This window comes from Dermacentor albipictus, chromosome 10, assembly GCF_038994185.2.
Source record: "Dermacentor albipictus isolate Rhodes 1998 colony chromosome 10, USDA_Dalb.pri_finalv2, whole genome shotgun sequence".
NCBI lineage: Eukaryota > Metazoa > Arthropoda > Arachnida > Ixodida > Ixodidae > Dermacentor > Dermacentor albipictus.
The window spans coordinates 42,477,825-42,497,135 of record NC_091830.1 but is presented as its reverse complement, the minus strand read 5'-3'; the positions used below and the strand labels follow the sequence as shown (position 1 = coordinate 42,497,135).

General features: G+C 44.6%; 1 protein-coding gene across 2 annotated transcripts in view; it reads right to left on the bottom strand.

Moving 5' to 3' along the window:
• The window catches only part of LOC135907356 (gamma-tubulin complex component 2-like), a 59,235-nt gene that overhangs the window by 9,102 nt on the left and 30,822 nt on the right, over positions 1–19,311 (bottom strand). For both annotated transcript variants that reach the window (XR_010565981.2, XM_065439042.2), the window contains exons 15-22: positions 18,065–18,218; positions 16,587–16,766; positions 13,088–13,149; positions 11,780–11,874; positions 9,703–9,773; positions 5,529–5,694; positions 4,574–4,717; positions 1,915–2,066 (exon numbers count right to left, since the gene is read on the bottom strand). Coding sequence is in view for 1 of the 2 variants with exons in the window: in XM_065439042.2 (XP_065295114.1) it covers positions 1,915–2,066; positions 4,574–4,717; positions 5,529–5,694; positions 9,703–9,773; positions 11,780–11,874; positions 13,088–13,149; positions 16,587–16,766; positions 18,065–18,218 (1,024 nt within the window). In the remaining variant the exon portion in view is untranslated. The remainder of the gene's footprint in view (positions 1–1,914; positions 2,067–4,573; positions 4,718–5,528; positions 5,695–9,702; positions 9,774–11,779; positions 11,875–13,087; positions 13,150–16,586; positions 16,767–18,064; positions 18,219–19,311) is intronic.

Below are 19,311 nucleotides of genomic sequence, written 5' to 3'. Positions count from 1 at the left end.
TACGATTAAGTTTAAAAGTACAGGAAAATTGTCACTTCTATAAGGATCTTTAATAACGCTCCACTCTAGATAAGGGATGAAAGCTGCCGCGCCAATAGATAGGTCTATAGAAGAATGCGAATTGTGATAGGTATTATAAGTCGGTTCATTTTTATTGAGGAGACATGTACCCGCGTTTACTAAAAAGTTCTCTATCACTCGACCTCTCGCGTCGCATCGCGAGTCTCCTCCCATCGTGTGGTAAGCATTAAAATTTCCCACGAGTATGCAATGCTCGGGAAGCTGGATAATGAGGTTGTAAAAGTCTGTTTTTTTGAGATGATGGTTTCGGAGTATATAAATAGAACATACAGTGATTTTTTATTAAAAAGAATGGCCCAAACTGACACTGTCTCAAGGGGCGTCTGAAGGGCGACGTGTCGGCAAGCTAGACTTGTCCGCTATTATTGCTACTCCGCCAGAGGTGTTAGCCTCGTTGCGGTCTTTCCGGAAGATCAAGTAATTGCGAAGAAAGTTTGTAGGTTTCAGATGTGTCCCTTGAACACACAGCAACTTGGGATTGTGTTTGTTTAGTAGTTCTATAATGTCGTCGAGGTTATGTAGAAGTCCTCGTACATTCCACTGCAGTATTTGTGTTTATGATAAACGTGTTTAGTGCTGTGTGTTTAGGACAGTGATATTAGTTCACAATCAAGAAAAAGAAATGGGCATAGGCAGGACATGTAATGAGGAGGGAAGATAACCGATGATCATTATGGGTTACGAACTGGACTCTAAGGGAAGGGAAGCGCAGCAGGGGACGGCAGAAAGTTAGGTGGGCGGATGAGATTAAAAAGTTTGCAGGGACAACATGGCCACAATTAGTACATGACCAGGGTAGTTGGAGAAGTATGGGAGAGGCCTTTGCCCTGCAGTGGGCGTAACCAGGCTGATGATGATGATTAGTTCATGGGCCCTTTGGAGGCGCCGTGATGGGAGTTGTCTATTCGGAGCGGTCGAGAGATGCTCGCCGCTCTTTAGTCACTCGTGGCGCCATCTGGCTGGTCGTTGTGTCCATCGCCTCTTGTGAAAAGCTAGACATGCACTCTTATGAGGGCTTTGTCTGATTTTGCCATGCAAGCTTCATAATTGGTACTGAGACAGAAATCTTATCCGAAAAAAATGACAGCATGACCGATCAGTACCCTTACATGAACTTTGTGATCAACGGCCTGCGTGTCGCTACGGTTGCGATTCTCACAGAGATATCATTTCAACAATTCGTCAACGCTTAAACGAGCTTCACTTCTGTGCAGAATTAGCTGACGTCAAGTTCATCCTGATGACTCCGAAACTGAAAATGAAGAGCTAGCGCCTGCCGATGAGCTTCGACCGAACTGACGTGAATACTGATGGAGCCGCCATCAGTGTACAGGGATGACACCACTCTAGTCGAAACTTAAGCAGAGACTATTGTGTGAAACCAGGCTGTCAAACAAAAGCAAGTCGATCTTTTCAAGCTGGGGCAGTGTTCCGAATGCCATTGAAAACCCCAGCTAAGATAGTGCAGACTATTTCGACAGCACCCACTGGCTACATCTCGTATTTTTTTATCAACTGCTCTTTTCAGAGCCATAAACGATGCCTTGACAGAGTTAAGGTGGTCTGCTATTCCGTTCTTGACTCTCTTCATTTGGGAAATACCTATAAAATGATGCGTTAGGCATTCATTATTATCTTTTTTTCCCAATGTGCAATTTTCAGAAGTTTTCGCAGTGCTTAGTGTGCCTGAAAAATCAGATGTTTACTGTAATGAAAAAGCTCCGTGAGAAGGAGCGGTTTTGAAAAGCTGAACTTTGTTTCTGCATGCAAAGCCAGCGAAGCGCCAGCTTTTGTAGTGATTGAGGCAATTCACGGCACTTTTTCTTGACTTACCTATGAAGCATTTCGGCAAGGTTTATCTCGTGGGTGGAGTGTGATGATGCACCATCTTCCAACAGCTTCTTGCGTAGTGAACTCAGATGGATGTGGAAGCTGTGCTGGAACTGGTTCACCTGCTCCTCAAAGTTATCCGCTTTAGTGTCGCTCTACAAAAGAAAGAGAGGAAGAAGATCTCACACAGACGAGTAAAGTAATCAATCAATCAATCAATCAATCAATCAATCAATCAATCAACCGTCTTTTTATTTCAAAACTACTTTTGTTACAGACAGCATTCAAATGAAGGCCCTAAGCACACTGCGCTTATTGACCAACTAGACAATAGATGAAACATCTAAATATACACTGAAATTCGTAACACAGGGGTCATGTACCAAACACCAAACATGGTGCAGAGTTTTACAAACTCAATACCATAATCTGCATGAAATTTAAAATGCAACTGACATTCCAGCTGTAGATTAAAACATGTAAACAAATTTATATACCGAAATCAATTACTTGTATTTTTGAGGAAGAAAAGGCGTTATTTGTTGCAAAGGTACAGTCAACATCCGGCTCTTCGGACTCCCCAGGGGCCACGAGAATGTCAGAAAGATCAGGCAGTCCAAAAAAATGAATGCATGCCTTTTACCATTACCAAGTGCTCAAGTCGCCACAGGCACTGCCAAAACAGCTCTGAAGGCCTGCTAACATAGCTATCAGGTGTATTGGTGCTCGTAATGTCACTGGAGATGGCAGGTGCACGCCTGTACAATTAAGGAATGCGATACTCTGTCCATGACAATTGCCCCTTCCCACTCTTGATATACATTGCAATATGTGAAACACTACAGTGAAGCTTAAGCGATAAAATGCGTAAGCTTCACTGCTTAACACCGTTATATTGCGGCAAAGCTGACTTTTAAGACCTGGCATACACATTGCAATATGTGAAGCAATACAGTGAAGCTTGCACAATACATTGTGTAAGCTTCACCGCTTAACACCATTGTATTGGGGCGAAGCTGACTTTTGAGAACTGGCATATGCAATGTGCCGTGCTTTTTGCACGAAGAAACCATGGGTGAGGATTACAAAGGTGGAGCCAGCACCATAGCTGACAGCAGCGAATTCTTTCAATGAAAAATTCACCAACGATTATGATACTCTCCAATGCCGAATTTGAGTGCAGCTCTGGACGTGTTTTCATTTGACGATATATTGGCTGGTGCGGACAATCCGTCTCATGCAGCACATTGTAAACAAAAGTGTGACAAGACTGCCTTGCTAATCTGGAGACCACGAAGCAGCGTGTGGGTGACATGCGGACACGATTGACAGCAGCCGCTGCAGAGATCTCCGCTGGTGCAGCGCCTTGTTTCTATATATGGTATCGGTTGTGTCATCGGTGAACAGACTACGCGCTGCTCTGGCACCATCTCATAGCCAAGTCGCCACGGAGCCCATCTTGCATGACATTATGCTTTTCTTCTCAAGCTTTTGCCATACCCTCCTCCCCCGCTTTCCACCTTATGGTTCCGCTTTCCACCTTATGGTTCCGCTGCACCCTCCTTCTCTTTCCTCCTCGTGCTCTCTTCACTCTCGCCATCTTTCATCCTTCATTGTGCTTATTCACTCGGTTACAAGGGATGCCAATGCTCGCCGCAGGAATGGGCACTAAGAGCTGCATTCTAAACATATGGCAGCAAACAGCAAGCAGCTTTGTAGCGAACATCGAAGCAGGTAAGTCTAGCATTGCCATGGTGGTGGCTACGGATGCCAGCAGGTCTGTGTGCGAGAGTGCCGGTTTGAGGCTGCAATATAGTTAAAATAGCGGTGGAAGTGGCTTCGATTAATGCCGTTCCTCACCTTCGGTCACGGCAAAAGGTTTAGAAAGTGGGACGGCAAAGGGTTTTTGGTGACCAAATTATTGGTTGTTGACTGTATTGTAGTACATGAAAGGACTTATATGCTTCATTATACCCTAGTCACACACCCATTTCTAACTTATCCATTTTTCATTTGAAGGTAACTTGAAGGCACATCTGATTATGACAAATCAGTTCTACAGAGATCTGCAAAGTATAAGATGTTTTATTGGAAGACAAGAAATGCAACTCATCTGACAGTAGCACGAAGTTATAAAAAAAAATGCAATATTGGTTTCACAGAACGAAACTTTCTCACGTGAGACGTTTGTCCTGATCAAGGGATCAAGTTCAAAACCAACACCTTACTGGGGCGGTCACCTTTCTGGAAAACCTTTCTCATGAGCTCGCCTCTCCAGACAACTTTCTGGAGCAATTGCTTTTCCAGAACACCTTTCTCGGGCAAATGACTTTCCGGGCTACTTTCGTGGGGTGCTCACTGGGACACCATTTCAGGGTGATCGCCTCTCGAGGATCTCTTTCAGGGGTGCTTGACTTTCCAGAGCACCTTTCCGGGCCAATTACCTTCCTGGGGCAGTTCATGAAACTTTTTTCCCTTCTGCAGATTTCCACAGAAATGGTTTGCCATGCGGCAGTGAGCAAGGCTGGCAACTTTCTGTCGGTCCCCATCTTGCTACGGTCTCCCACTCAGTACCTATGTGCTCACTGTTCGAAACCATTTATCTGCCAATTAAGGCATGCAAATGCAAAAGCGGGCCCCACAGTAAAGGTGTCAGACTGACCAGTATGAAGGAGGCGAACTGAAGGCACTGCTGCAGAGTGTCATGGATGAGCTTGAAGACCTCCTTGTTGGTCAGCATGCACATGCTGACAAATGACTCTGTCAGGTCCATGTGCTGCTCAAGCACTTCATCTATCGTCTGGACCTGTGGGGGGAGCCAGTACAAGAGACAATGCGATGATGTGTCCAAAGCATCACACTTACTGATAACGGAGCTTTTGTTGGAAAGAAAATTATCTGAGCACAAGGCATGTTTCATGCTGCTGCTGCTGCTGCGAAAATACAGTGACACAGTATGTCCCGTGATGCAATGTGTTCTTTATGATTCATAAATGGTAAACTTATATTTTTATACATTCATAGCAGAGATCTCTAACTGCACTAGGCGATTCCAAGTTATGCCTGCAAATTTCATCACCAACCTAAGCCTCTGCAGTCCTCGGTTGCTCTTCCCTTCCCTTGGCACTCATTTTGTAACTCTAATGGTCCACCGGTCATCTGCCTTACACATCACATGGTCCGCCATTCCATTTCTTCCTTTTAATGCTAAGTAAAATATCAGCTACACCTATTTGCACTCTAATCCACACTGCTCTCGTCCTGTCTTTTAACGTTATGTCTAACATAATGCCTCTTACATATTGTGAGTGCAACACATGCCTGACTTTAAACTTCATCATCTCCCCATATCATCATCCATTGTACATCTTCATCTGTATTTATCATCGCCAGCAGCACAGTTTGATCCTCGTGGTAGTAGCACAAGCTTGGCTAAAAAAGTGCCTCCTGGGATTTATCGCTCACGGCCAACGCCGCTGACGTTGACGACACCGGCTTTTCTGCGACAGAAGCTCCTTAACGCTGTCGCGCTAATAAATGGTTCCTTACAATATGCACAAATGACCTGTCTAATTCATGGTTGCCAAATCAAAACTGAGAGAAAGGAGGGGCCAGACCTTCTGCATACGGTCCTGGAACACATGCCAGCTGGGTTCGATGACTTCGACGGTGACAAAGTACTGCAGGTTCTTGACAAAGTGCATCATTCGCTGGCGCAGCCCGAATGCGACGACAGGGTATGCCGCCGACCGCTGCTTGGCGGCCTTGTCTCGAATCCAAACCCTGAAGAGTGATTGTATTAGTCTACTATGGTGACAATGAGGAACTGAAACACTTTGGAAAGTGCGACTTAAGAAGCTAACTTTCTATTGCTTCAACTTGTGCTCATTAGAGGAGACAGTTAAATCACCATGACAGCAGCGAGCTCAACCGCTGGTTGTCCATGCTTCTCCAATTGGCCCGTTTCATCCACCAATATGTCTCGTCCCAGTTCCTAAATTATTAGCTGGTGCTTGTGTACATTCGTGAATTTACACACTATCTCTGATGTGTGAACAATCTAGAACAGTATTCTCAGACGATCACTTTTCAGGTGATCATTTTTGGAGATAATTTTCGCTTTCACAACATTTTATGAGCATTTGCACTGGGCATTTGCGAAAAAGGTTGGGCAAACGCTCTCATTGGCCAAGTTTCGGGAAATCTCTTGATAGTGAAACTATCACCAAAACTGATCGCCCAAGCATACCGCTCCTGATCAGGAAACATTTCATTCACTAGAGAAACCAGCAACAACGTTCAACAAATTTTGCATTCTGTAAGGGCATCTTGCGATCTGTAAGCATACCACAAACCTTAGAATTCAGAAAGCACTACAGTGGAAGCAAGAAAATACTAAAATTTGGGGAAAAATAGTAACGAGTGTTGGATTATTTAATATGTTGACAGTTTCGTTAAAGACTCAGACTTAGTTTTGTATGAATGCTGTGAACAGGCACTTTGCTCTACATAGTCGCAGTAGCAATGATCTGTGCCACAGACAAGCAAAAATGCTTAAGTTCATAATAAAATATTCACGTAACAACTGTCAAATATTTGGTTTCCATCATGCAGTGGTTCTATTACTTGATGTCACTACCTCGTCTGTATGTCTCTATAATCGCAAGACCGAAAAATTGGGCCAATAATATTCCCTGAGCCATTATATCTGCCTTTATTTAAATCTGTTCTGCTCTAAACCATATGCAAATGAAGAAGTCTTAAAATATTTGTGTCAATATGACAATTATAAGCACTAAAAATTTGTAATTTTACGATAAAATCATAAAAGTTGGCAGGTATGTGTAACTGCATCTTACGACTTCATAAAAGTGATAATCTGGTGAAAATCAACACAGGCAAAAATTTTTGCAGATACCATCGTCGATTGTTGCCAATGCAATAGTCCGAACAAAAAGAACAAATGAGCAAGCGAACAATACCCTTGTCGAAAGCAACGACCGACCAACCACAAAACAGGCGAAAAGGCAAAGAAAGTTATTCACTTGCAAAGCAAACAGGACGCGTGGCAAGCACAAGCACAATATCGAGTTGGTACTGTAGTGAAATTGGAAGAGGAAGAATGTTGCTTACATTCTTTCTTTTCCGTTTTTTTTTTGCTACAGTACCGTGCCGTTCAGCAACCACCAACTCGCCCACGAGAAAGTTATACAGTTTCGAGTGCTTCTTCAGCACCTATGCCTAGGCAACTTCAACCAACAGCACGAAGACACAGTTTTCACAATCTACAAGACGACACCAACTTCATATAGGTTTCATTCGGGAAGACAGTGAACTGGGCAAGTTTGTATCAGTTCATTACCAACAGCATTGTCACAAACTAATCACCTAGCCAAGGTAGTACCGTCACCGCACCTTATACGTCCCCCGGTTTTGCGACGACCTGGGTTTTACAATGAATTAGCACAGTCCCCATAGAAGCAACGCATTAAAAACCCCAGTTATGCGACGCAATTTTACGCCTGACCCGCGGTATACGACGACCTTCGCGAAACGTGGGACGGAACGGCGGAGAAAGAAAAGTGCTGCGGGTCTCTTTCCTCGCTTCGTCTCTCTGCATGCGGAGCGCTTGACATTGCACGACTGGTCCGCTCCGGCGCAGCTTTCTTCCCTGCCTTGTCTCATCTTTCGTTTCTCTCTCCCCACCAGCAGCCACCCGCGACGCTCACTGTGCTGAAATAGCACCTTCTCCACAATCACTTTTTCCCTCTCTTCTCGGTGGCATTGCCTCTCGCCGCGTTGGGGAAGAGTTTCTCTCCTTCCAGTTTCCCAGCAGCAGATCGCCGTCAAGGTGGTGCAGAGAGGCTTAGGTTTGTCGCACGTGTTCTTCGTCGTAATCCTAGCGACCAGCGTTCAGCGTAGGTTTTGAGTTGTGTGGAGCAACGCAACGCACGATGTCCCGAAAGCAGACAGTTCTGTCGCTCGGCGATAAGTGAAATATTATCGAGGCAGCGGAAAAGCAGCATGGAGCCATAAAAGCCAGCATTGGCAGGGCCCTTAAGATACCCGAATCTTCGCTAAAGAAGACCCTGACAAAGAAAGCGGTGATATTGCAGAATGCCAACAAGTTCGAGCTCAAGCGGAAAGTGGCAAAAGAAGGACAGCATGAGAAGTTAGGAAAAGTTCTCGTCAAGTGGCTGCATCAAGCATGGAGCTCTGCGATCAATGTTGAAGGTGCCATTCTAAAAGAAAAGGCGGACCTGGTGGCATTGTGTCTGGGCATCGACGACTTTCAGACATCGAACATGTGGCTGGATCGCTTTAAAGAATGAAACGGGATTGTGTACAGCTGCTCCTGTGGAGAAAGTATTTCTGAAGGTACACCGCATGTCGAACAAGCGGATCTGGCATTTTCAATCAGTTTTCGAGTTTCCGTTTTGCTTCTCTCCCAAAATCCAGGCAAGGGGTGCTGCCGATGTCACTGCGCAGCTATCGATAGTCGCTCCCATGGCATCATCCCGCGTCGCTGCATCGAGAGAAAAGGGTCATGCTCAAAGCTATGCTGCACCCGCACTTGAATTTAGTGATGAGGACTCGAATTATGATTCCAAAAATGACAGCAAAGCAGATTCAAGCTCTGATGGCGACGATGTTTTGAGTCAGCATGGGTCAGCTGTTTTGGGACGATGTTTTGAGTCAGCTGTTCACCGGCAAGTTTCCTTCACGGCATTGAGTGCTTCTCTTCCTTGTGCGCACTTCTGATATTTTTGCACAACCTGACAGCTCTACTGATTATCTTCAGGGTGCATACTTCACTTGGTTATGATGCGCTGCCATTAGCAGCAAAGACACTTCCATTCATGCCAAGAAGGCCGCCCGTACCACATCTCAGCCCAGCACTACGGATCAGCGCAAGACAGTTTACAATGGCGTGGGATTTCTTTCTATTATTCTTCTCTGCAGAGGTAATAAAGACAATCTGCAAAAAATGAAAACAGATATGCTTGGATGCATAATCTTGTAGTTGGCCAGCTATGCCGAGAGCAATTGGTCCTAGAAGAGGTGCATGACTCTAGACGAACTGGTGAAGTACATTCCTTGGACTTCTCATCGGACCATCCTCAGAAGATGCCGAAAAGGCAGAGCTGCAAAATGTGTTACGAGGACCGCAAAGCGCCGAGTGCACTCATGCTCCACAATATCCAGGAGCTGCTTCACCACATGGCATGAGCGATGAACTGGTCTTAGTTTCCTTTTTGCATCCGGAGAACAGCGGTGTACTGAGTATCTATTTCTTCAAGCACTACTCCTGGGTTACTTATCTTTGAAATGTATATTCCGAATTTCTTTTTATATAATGTTTTTGTAGATATCATGCCTTTATTGTTGTTTTTATCAACTGGTAGCAAAAATGGCACTTCCTAGAATTTTTATGTTTTACCTAATAAACTTTTTTGTTTGGCGAGATATGGTTTTGGAAAGAGCATTTTATTATGCACAATATGCTATGCTGCTATGTATGCAGGAATATTATTTGTAGTGGTAAATAATGTTTTCCCCGAGACCTATAAGAAATGACCATTTTCTCGTGGTAACAAAAGAGTTAAAACTAAAGCAGCGGACACCTTTGAATGCTGCCACTATTTCCACTCCACACACATTTCACATGCCATATGATAACAGCTGTAATCGGCCACAATAACGTACACTTCTTGATAGTTCAAATGATCACAGCATGCCTGGACACGGCGATGGGTACACAAATGAGCAAAAGACAGATGCGAGACTCACTTGGAGAGCATGCGCTCGACGTGTGTGAGGTAGAAGAGATACCTGAAGACCATCTGGTAGCAACCCAGGCTCTAAAGAACAAAATACATAGCACACATTGAAGACAAGTCAAGGTGGCATGCAATGGCTGCTACTAAATAAAAAAGTTGCAGTTTTACACGAAAAGTGAAGCACTGATAGTAACAGACAAGAAGGAACTACACAAAGTAAGGTTTGTAGTTTTATCGGCTGTATAAATTGCAGTAAGAATTTGCTAACTAATTAAATTAACCAGCATGGTTTTACTAATTAAACTAATAAACATTGTGTCAAGCACAAAGGCAAATATGAACAGATCTGACTAAATGACCGCGAACACTCGCTGCCACAACAGTGGCGCGACGAAAAACGCTGGCCTGGTGGAGTGAACGCTTCGTGTTGCCTACCACTCCAACGCGTTCCCGGAAATAGAGATTACGCGACCTCCAACACTAGCCATGCGGGTTGACAGCACACACACTGAGCGACCAGCCATGTCGGCTTGCCCAAACATTGCGCCCGCAGCAGATTACATCCAAGACACGGTGCCCAAGATACGGGTCTCCAAAGGTCCTCGTGTATGGGAAGTGTACACCCTCAGCTGCGTGAACAGCCACGCACAGCCACAACCGAACTGGAGAAGATGCATCCCAATATGGCATCCTCTATGCCACCCCTTCTTCACCCTTGTCAGCACTTCATCAGAGGACCTCCTATATCAGGCGTGCAGGAGGATGACACACATCAAGCCACCATCCTTCTCGGCAAATCCTCACACTCCTTCCTTCCCTCACAGCATATTGCGTGCGGGGCACTACCTTATCGTGCTTGGATTGCACACAGAGCCTCAGGCGAACCTGATACCAAAATTTTGACTCGAGTGTTTCTATAACTGCTATCACAACAAAAGGAGAAAAATGGGGTGGAACATAAGCATTTGGCTTGGGAGCACTTCACTGCACAGCTATTCAAAGCTGGCAACAGAGCCTGCACTATGAGGAAACTACCGTATTTATTTGAATATAAGGTGAGGTATTTCCTCCAGAATCCTTAGCCTCAAAGTGGCCCCCTGCCTTATATGCCAGGTTGATAGATTGATAGATGATGTGAGGTTCATAATTGGCAGCAGCTGTGCTGAATTTTCAGTGATCCAGACTCGAGACAGTAGTGCAAGTTGTAGCAACTAATAAACCTTGGCAGGCGAGGCAGAACTGTATTTTTGAGCATACAACTTGCACTGAGAAGTTGAACAATTTCACAGGAAAGGCAAGGTATGGATTACGTGCAAATTTATTCTTTAGGTGTGGCTTCATGGCAATGTGAATTCTGCCTTACACAGGTGTGGCTTTAAGGCAACAGTGCGCTGCAACGAAGCCACACCATAAGGTGAAATTCGAGTTGCTCTGAAGTCACACCTCAAGGCTAAATTCAAATGTAACCTGCACCAATTACTCCGGGACATTCCGATTATTTGGTATTTTGGGCAATCCCCACCGAGCCTGAATAATACAGCAGCTACTACATATTGCCTCAGTTCTTCTAGAGCGCGGCTCTTAGGCACCCGTTCCAGCGGCGAGCGTTGGCAGCGGGGCATGAATGACGGGAGGACAAAAACGGAAGAGGGTGCAGCAGAACCACGAAGCAGAAAGTGGAGGAGGATACAGCAAAAGAGTGAGAAGCATAGCGCGGCGACAATGGCTGCGAAATGATGCCAGGGTAGCCCACGTCATCTGGGAGGTCTGTCAGCGGCAGCTGCTGCGAATCGTGCCTATGCGTCATCCACACACTGGCTCTCATGACCTCCAGACTGGGGAGGCAGTTGCACCCGCACTTCGCTCCATTCGCAATGTGTCGCACGACACAGATTGTACGCGCCAGCTGACATATTGCGAAATGAAAACATGTATAGAGCTGCGCTCAAATTTCGAACTAGGGAGCATCGTAATCGTTGGTAACCTTTATTTTTGGGGTCTCCCAACTGCACCCTCACCTTATAATCGTGACCGACTTATAATGGAATGAATACGGTAAGTATGACTGGCAAAAGCTCAGTGCTTACGGTGCTAGTGAGGACAAGGTTGAGGGGCCACTCGACGTCATAGTTGAGCGTGAATGCCTCATGGCCAATAACCACACGTGTCTGGGCATTTTTGTCTGCGAGAGAAACAGCGAGAGTAGCATCATCACCACCAGATTAACCTTGATGGGTACAGCATGCACAGTACCGGTCGTAGAAGCAAAAGTTACAACTTCTCAAAATCAAAAGCATTAATAAAAGCAACAATGCTTCTTAAGTGTTAAACTAGTCTCGGAAGGCTCTTCTGACTGGACCTGTGCTGCAAGACGTTATTGTGTATGAAATACCACTTTTTCACTGCACTAAATTTGAAAAAATCACGTGGCTGATTGCTCAATTCTAAACCTCAAACTAAATTACGTGATGAGGCAGACATTACTTCTATGATGAATCAGAATGCATAATTGCTTAATTGACAACCAATCTCTAATCAACTTTTATTTAACTACATTACGGCACACATTGCAATTTATGAGTGACAGCGAGTATGCAAAAAGTACTCAGTTGCAACAAATTCTCACGGTGGCACCAGTTTTGAAAGATTAATATTAAGATGTGTGACTAAATACATTGGTGTTTCAGTTACTTTTGTGCTTCAATGCATAAAACTGTTTTCTTGAGAAAGTAAGTAGAAAAACAATGAATTTTTAGTGCAGGCTTGATAGCACGCATCTCGAAACCAGTGGCATACTCAGGGCTATCGAGTCCCAAGCAGCCAGAAGGCAAGAGGAATAACTCGGTGTGACATTTGCAACTCTGTGCAGAGATTTTATCGCTTACTCCATTTTTCAGTAAACTTTTGTTCATTTTAGTTTTTTATACGTGAGATTGTTTCATGCTTGATTTATCTTTCAAAAAGTAGAAGGGGCAGCTTCATCACACATCGTGACATAGTCACACATGGTGACACATAAACTTCAGGTAAACTACAAGCAGCTGTCAGAAAGGAGAATGTAAATGGTGAGCGAGAATCACAGATTTCTCTGAGGCTGCATTTGTGAAAGTAAGCAAGCCACACAAAGCCAGAAAAATCTGACGGTTACACCGAACTCACTCAGACTTGGCAGTGCAATGCTCGTGCAGAGGCCTCTCTGCTTCGCTTTCAATACAAGAAAAAGGTGGTCCCCGAGCACAGACCACCATTCTGCCTGTTTTTGTTCTTTGGTCTACGCTGCTCCCCATATCCTAATGTTATTACACTGTTAACTTTTGCCGTCACACCTCAACAATTACGGGTTTCCAGTGGGAACTAACTGGCTGAGCCCGTAAAATCCCGTAAAGTTCACGTACCAGGTTCATCACCCATCAGCTTCTCCATCTGGGAGGCGAGGTTGCACTCCAAGATCTGGTGCCTGCATGACAAGTTTGCGCTTGCAGAGAACATCCGTGTGCTCATCTCAGTACGTTTTGACATAAGTCTACAGTTAAACATCGATGTAATAAAATTAAACACAAGAAAATTCTCATATAACCCCTTCATCATGAAATACGATCGACTGTCGATAAATGTGTGAAGTTTACACAATTTTATGCCAAGGTGCCGGTGACTCCATAGGAAGTAAGTCATGGCAGGAGAATGACTCTGTGCATTATACATATATATATTGACCCATCATAATTACATAGTAATTAAGTATTCATTTATTGCACAGTCAGTCATGCTACAATTCTTCATTAAGAATATTGAATCACCTGCTTAAATTACATGCACAGGTTAATTATTGGGTGCAAGCATTATGAGGTAAAAAAGATCTCTTGCAATTACTACCAAAACGCCCCACTACAAACGTCCCGTCAAACATGGCAGTGCCCTCACCAAAGTGGTCATCTGAAGTGGTACATCTCACTCAGAAATGACATGCTCGCACTTTAGAAAAGCAGAATGTTCAATTTACTCAACGGCTAATGTTCGTTGTCTATTTCTTGCAACCACTGCACAGCAATAGCAAAAATAAGTCACATCCACAAATGTGTACGCCATGACTGAAGGAGATAAAGAAGTAGTTCACTGTTTATAACTTCTTTTCCATAGAACACCATGTACAATCAATGACAAATCTTCAGGATGCCCGATTTTTCGGACATGCCCAATAATTTCAATGCTTTCGCGGCATCACCACATAACCCCTTAGAGTCAATGTCTAAGAACGTCTGAAATTTTGGATGCAAAAATCCTTTGCCACCCAATTTTCCAAATTTTTCACCATGACTGCATGTATGAAATGGCATTATCAAAGCCATCACTGCTGCCATTTTGATTATCTCACCACCTCGAACAGGCGCTCTTGCACACAGATCCGTTGGCGGCTGTAGCCACCACCGTGACAATGCTAGGCTTAACTGCTTTGACATTCGCAACCAAGATTCTTGCTATTCGGTGCTGTGTTTTCCACTGGAAGAATTTGCCACTGTCAGCTATGGCACCGACTCCACCTTTGAAATCTTCACTAATGGCTTCGAAGCTTTGAAAGCACAACGCATTGCATAATACCGGTTTTTAAAGCCAGCTTTGCCTCAACACAGCATTGTTAAGTGGTGAAGCATACATGAAGTATTTTGGTGAAACATACCAAGAGTGGGAAGGGCAATTTTCACGGGACATTGTATTTATTCCTTAATTATGAAAGCATACACCCGCCATCTCCTGTCACAGTACAGGCACCAATAGGCTTGATAAGTGTACTGGCAGGTCTTCAGTGCTATTTAATATGTGCCTGTGGCAATTTGAACCATTGGAGGCAGTAAAAGGCACGCATTCATTTTTTCAGACCACCCGATTTTCAGACATTTGCACAGCCAAAGGTGTTCGAAAAATCAGACGTTCACTGTATTTGGATATAAAATAATGATATTATAATAATGAAGTGTATGTATAACAATATAACAAAATCCACTGCCACCACAAAACGATACCAAGACAATAAATGGAAATTTCTGCGGAAGGAGATGGTCGAATGGTTGAATTATAAATGGATGCTTGCAGATGCACCTCTCTAATTGCACAGTGCCCAACCAAGAGCGACCGCCGAAGAGGAACCACAACATATTCGGTATGAAGTCCAAGTGCGATAAGATCCTATCCTATCACACTTCTCGCTCCAACAAAGAGTACAGATAGAAATGAGTGGATTGTCAAGTCACAAAAAAATTATCCATGCAAATAACTCAAGGTTGCATGAATATGCATGAAACTACCCCTTTACAGTAAAACCTCGTTAAACCGTACCCGCTTAAACAGTAGTTTCGGTTTAAAAGTAGTAAAGTCAATTCCCCGACTCGGCGGCCATTGAACATAATGTATTTTGTATCCGCATAAACCGTACCAGCTTATTGCGTACGCATCGGTTAAAACGTAGCGTTTCCACTTTTCGTCGCGCAAACACGGCGGTGCGTCGTCTCCATCGGGCGGCCCGGCAGAACAACAAGCCTCAGAGATCGGTACAACGGCCTCCAAGCGCCCTGTGCGTTTGCACGTGAAGCCGCATCAACATCAACATCATTTCGACGCCGCATGGACGCCGTGCCGGAGAGCGTTGTGGCGTCGTGCAAGCGAGGACTCGCGTCATGCCGAAGCTAGGATAAAAAAGACGCCGGATGCTCAGCATAGAAGAAAAGGTAGACATCGTCCGTGCTACCGAACGTGACACGAAGAAGTCGGCGCTGGCCCGCGATATGGATCTGCTGTTGACCACAGTGTGTGGCATTTGGAATGCGAAGTTGCTCGGCAGCGCTGCTGCGACCGCGAAGAGATGTCGGCTACGAGGTTCGACTTTTCACCATCGTTGCCGCCGTTGTTGCCGAAGTGTCAACTAGCGACAGTGATGAGGACGACACGGAAAGCGACAGCACGGGCTATTCAGGCCCGACAGTGGCAGAAGCTGCGCGTTACGTCAGCCTCATGAATGCGATCGTCGCAAGGAGAACAGGGGCGCGATAACGTAACTATTCCAAACGGAAAGTTCTCCGAACTCCGGCACCCGGCAATGATAAAGGCGCCCCGGGACTTATGCAGCACTACTGCGCGCGTGCACGGAGAATACGCAACGCCAACGAGGAATCTGCCGTGCGAGTGTTTGCCGGGAGGAGGAGGGCTGGCTGAGAAGCTGGCACGCAGCTTCAGTAAGTTTGAGGCCGCTGTCGTCGTGCTAGGCCGCCGCGATATCAAACGAAAATAACAATTACGTCCCGCGAAGTGAATAAATACTGCATGTTTTTCCCCTTTCCTCGCACTCTCTCTGAGTTCCGTTTTCGACAGATAAGTGGGCGATCTCATGCTATTTCGCTTAAACAGTACTACCGTTTAGTACGTACTTTTTCCGAGCTCCGGCCGACTACGGTTTAACGAGGTTTCACTGTATATATGGTACCTCAAAAACCCACAGACAAAGTAAGAGTAAGAAGTAAAAGGAGGAAAAACCTCCATCAAGCAAGTGGAGTAGTTTTGCAAGCAGCTCACCAAGACTCCTAAATTCACTTTTACGCACTGATGCCACATTCTCAAATACAGCAGAATCTTTGATAGAGCAGTTCAAAAAGGGAAAATAGAAAAGGAATGTGAAATAAAAGCATAACATAAAAACACTATCATCCACATTATATAAAAAGCAAAAGATGCTCACTCACTGTTCTCTGCCATGATCATGTTAAAAAGAAATACAACGAGGATTAAATACAATCAGGTCTAATGGGCTTGCATTCTGGTTGAAAAGTATGCTCATAATGGCTTGACAGGGCAATGGCAACATGCACCATGCGACGACTGAGGCAAGGCCCAGAGTTGCCAACCCACTTGACACAGTCCTTGTACCGGTCGTTGCCAACCGAGCTCGTGGAGACCGCCAGCTGCAGTAGCAGCTCCAGGCGGGTGGGCACAATGTCATCGATGTTCTGGCTGAGCTCCTCCTCCGCCATGTCCATGAACTGGACCACGAAGTCACCCTGGTCCATCAGGAAGAAGTGCTTCACTGACCTGCAGAAGGTTGCCCAGTTTCTTGTACCACATATGGTCAACGACGGATTCATTTCCATGGTACCAAAACCTTAAATTCAGTATCTCTGGAGGGAAACAATGGCAAACAATTTTGTTTTCTATTAGAAAGCCGTACTTATCTAAAGTTGTGTGATTCAATTTTTGGTCGGTTTACTTCACAGGTAATAATTGGTTCTGTTTAAACACTTGTATACACAGTTGCATACAAAAGAATTGTGTATCTGTGCTTATATACATGCATATGTATATAGAATAATACTGTTTATTTTGTGTAATTGCATGCTTTAACATGATTATTTCACCAAGCATTAGGTTTGTACTTGTTTTTTGTAGCTGCTACTTACATGTATTGATTATGGGCCTCCACGAGTCTTTGGCTACTGGTCCTACAATTTTTTTGTACAAATTCATGTATCAGTGATAATAAATGAACTGAATTGAACTGAATGAATGAAAAGAGGTCAGTGGAAACCTTCCACCTGCATCAAATTAAATCTGATGCTGCCTCTCATGAGATAACGCTCACACTGTCCTGCTACTCCTGAAGCAACTCACAAAAAAAAAATTTAAGAATACCGCAGACCCCTGGTGCCATCTATGGAGAGGTCAGCTAAACACACAGAACTTCTAGGTTAAATTTCTGACAGCAGGTAGTGCACATGTCTTAGTGTTCTATTGCTTCATAAGGAAGCACTGCAGCCTAGTCAGCGTGGCAGGTCTGCCTGCACTTTCATAGAGGCAAAAACTTATGAACTGTTGTACTGACTCAGACAAAAGTGATAAGGAACCAGCTCATCAATTTAGCATGAAATTTTCGCTGTACCAAGATGCTAAATAAAAAAATAAAGGAAACCCGGCAAGGGGTAAGGAGCGGTTGGCGAAAAAAATGGTGGTAAAACAGTTAAGGATGCACAGAAAGGTATAGAGCATTGAAAAGGTCACAAATGGCCATTTGGGATTCTTTACCGTGCACTCAAAGCACAGAACACAAGCATTTTTGCATTGCGAGTATTAAGTACTTAATGTATGCATTAGGCAAGAAACAAATGGTTTGGATGCTGGCAGTCAATGAGTTAGAAAGCTTCTACGTTTGTGCTGCACTAAGGCTGGACAAACAAGACAGAGGATGACAAAAAAATTATAAAGATGCGAGAGGTAGTGTCATGGCCCCGCTGCTTTATGCACGCTACATTACAGGTGCAGGCTTGTTCCTAAGCCTTTCAATGCAGTAGCAGCAAAGTTAAGCAATTAGAAGGGAGGAGGACATTGCCACCCACCTGAGGCGTCCCATGAGGTCCACTTTGTCCATGAGCAGGTTGAGGAGCATGCGGCTTGCCTTGTGGTACACGGTGTCAATCTTCTCAGTGTACTCGCGTTCGTTGAGTGAGTAGCACAGTCGGCCGTCACCCGAGCATGATGCCGGCCTCTGGCCTACAGGGGACAAAACCTACTCGTAAATACTCTCGGCTGACATAGGAAATATGTTCACCGCGAGGACGTTACTGTAGCAGGGTGTCTACTACACTGGCATTTCCAAATTTCCTGATATTTGCAGGTTTTTCCCTGATTATTTTTTTGTTAAAGTTGCCTGGCGGTCATGACAATGACAATTTATGTTCAATGAAATAAATGGTAGTGCATGGCTAGTCATGCTACTACCAAACCAGAATTTTAAGCTACACTACCAGTAAGACATCAGCTAGTTGAAATCAAGATTCAACTGTTTCATGTGTTTCAGGAAAGCTGACAAGGGCTGACAAAGGTGGAGTCTTGTGCACGTTCGTAATGCATGGGAGAATGAGCACAGGACCAAACACAGGGACACGTAATGACACACACAGCATTGACTTTTGAAGAAAGAAAAACATACATGATGCTAGAGCAGTGTAAGTCCCCATCTTCCGAGCTCTTCTCATTTTTGTCTGTTACTCGAGCCAGCATTACTGCGACTTTTGACCTTTTCAATAAAATTACAGCTGATTTTCCCTTATAGAGGCACAAATTCCGAGTTTTCCCTCAGTTTTTCCAGACTACTCAAAATCCATGAGAATTCCCGGTTTTACCATTTGGTAGACACCCTGTAACTAGTACAAGAAACTGTGGTTCCAGAAACTCTAGATACACAACTTTTGTAGACTTGGTGTCACGAATCTGTACACTTCCCTAAAGTATCGCAAATGTTCGCACGTTGTGTCAAGCTCAGATTAGGCGTTGACGCTGCATCTCTGGATGCCTGCCAACTAAGGATTCCTCATGTTGTAAACAGTCCTGATGAGTATGGCTATCATTCACATACTCATCAGTGCCAGCTTAATTAAATTCTTGGGTTTCATGTGCCAAAACCACAATCTGATTATGAGGCAGGCCACAGTACAGGGGCTCGAAATATGCACATCACACGAGCGTTTTTGCATTCTGCCACCATCGGAATGCGGTCACAGCAGCTAGTACTGCACCTGCAACCTGTAGCTCAGCAGCGCAATGTCATGGCATCTGGGCTACCACGTGTGGGTCAGTGAGAGCT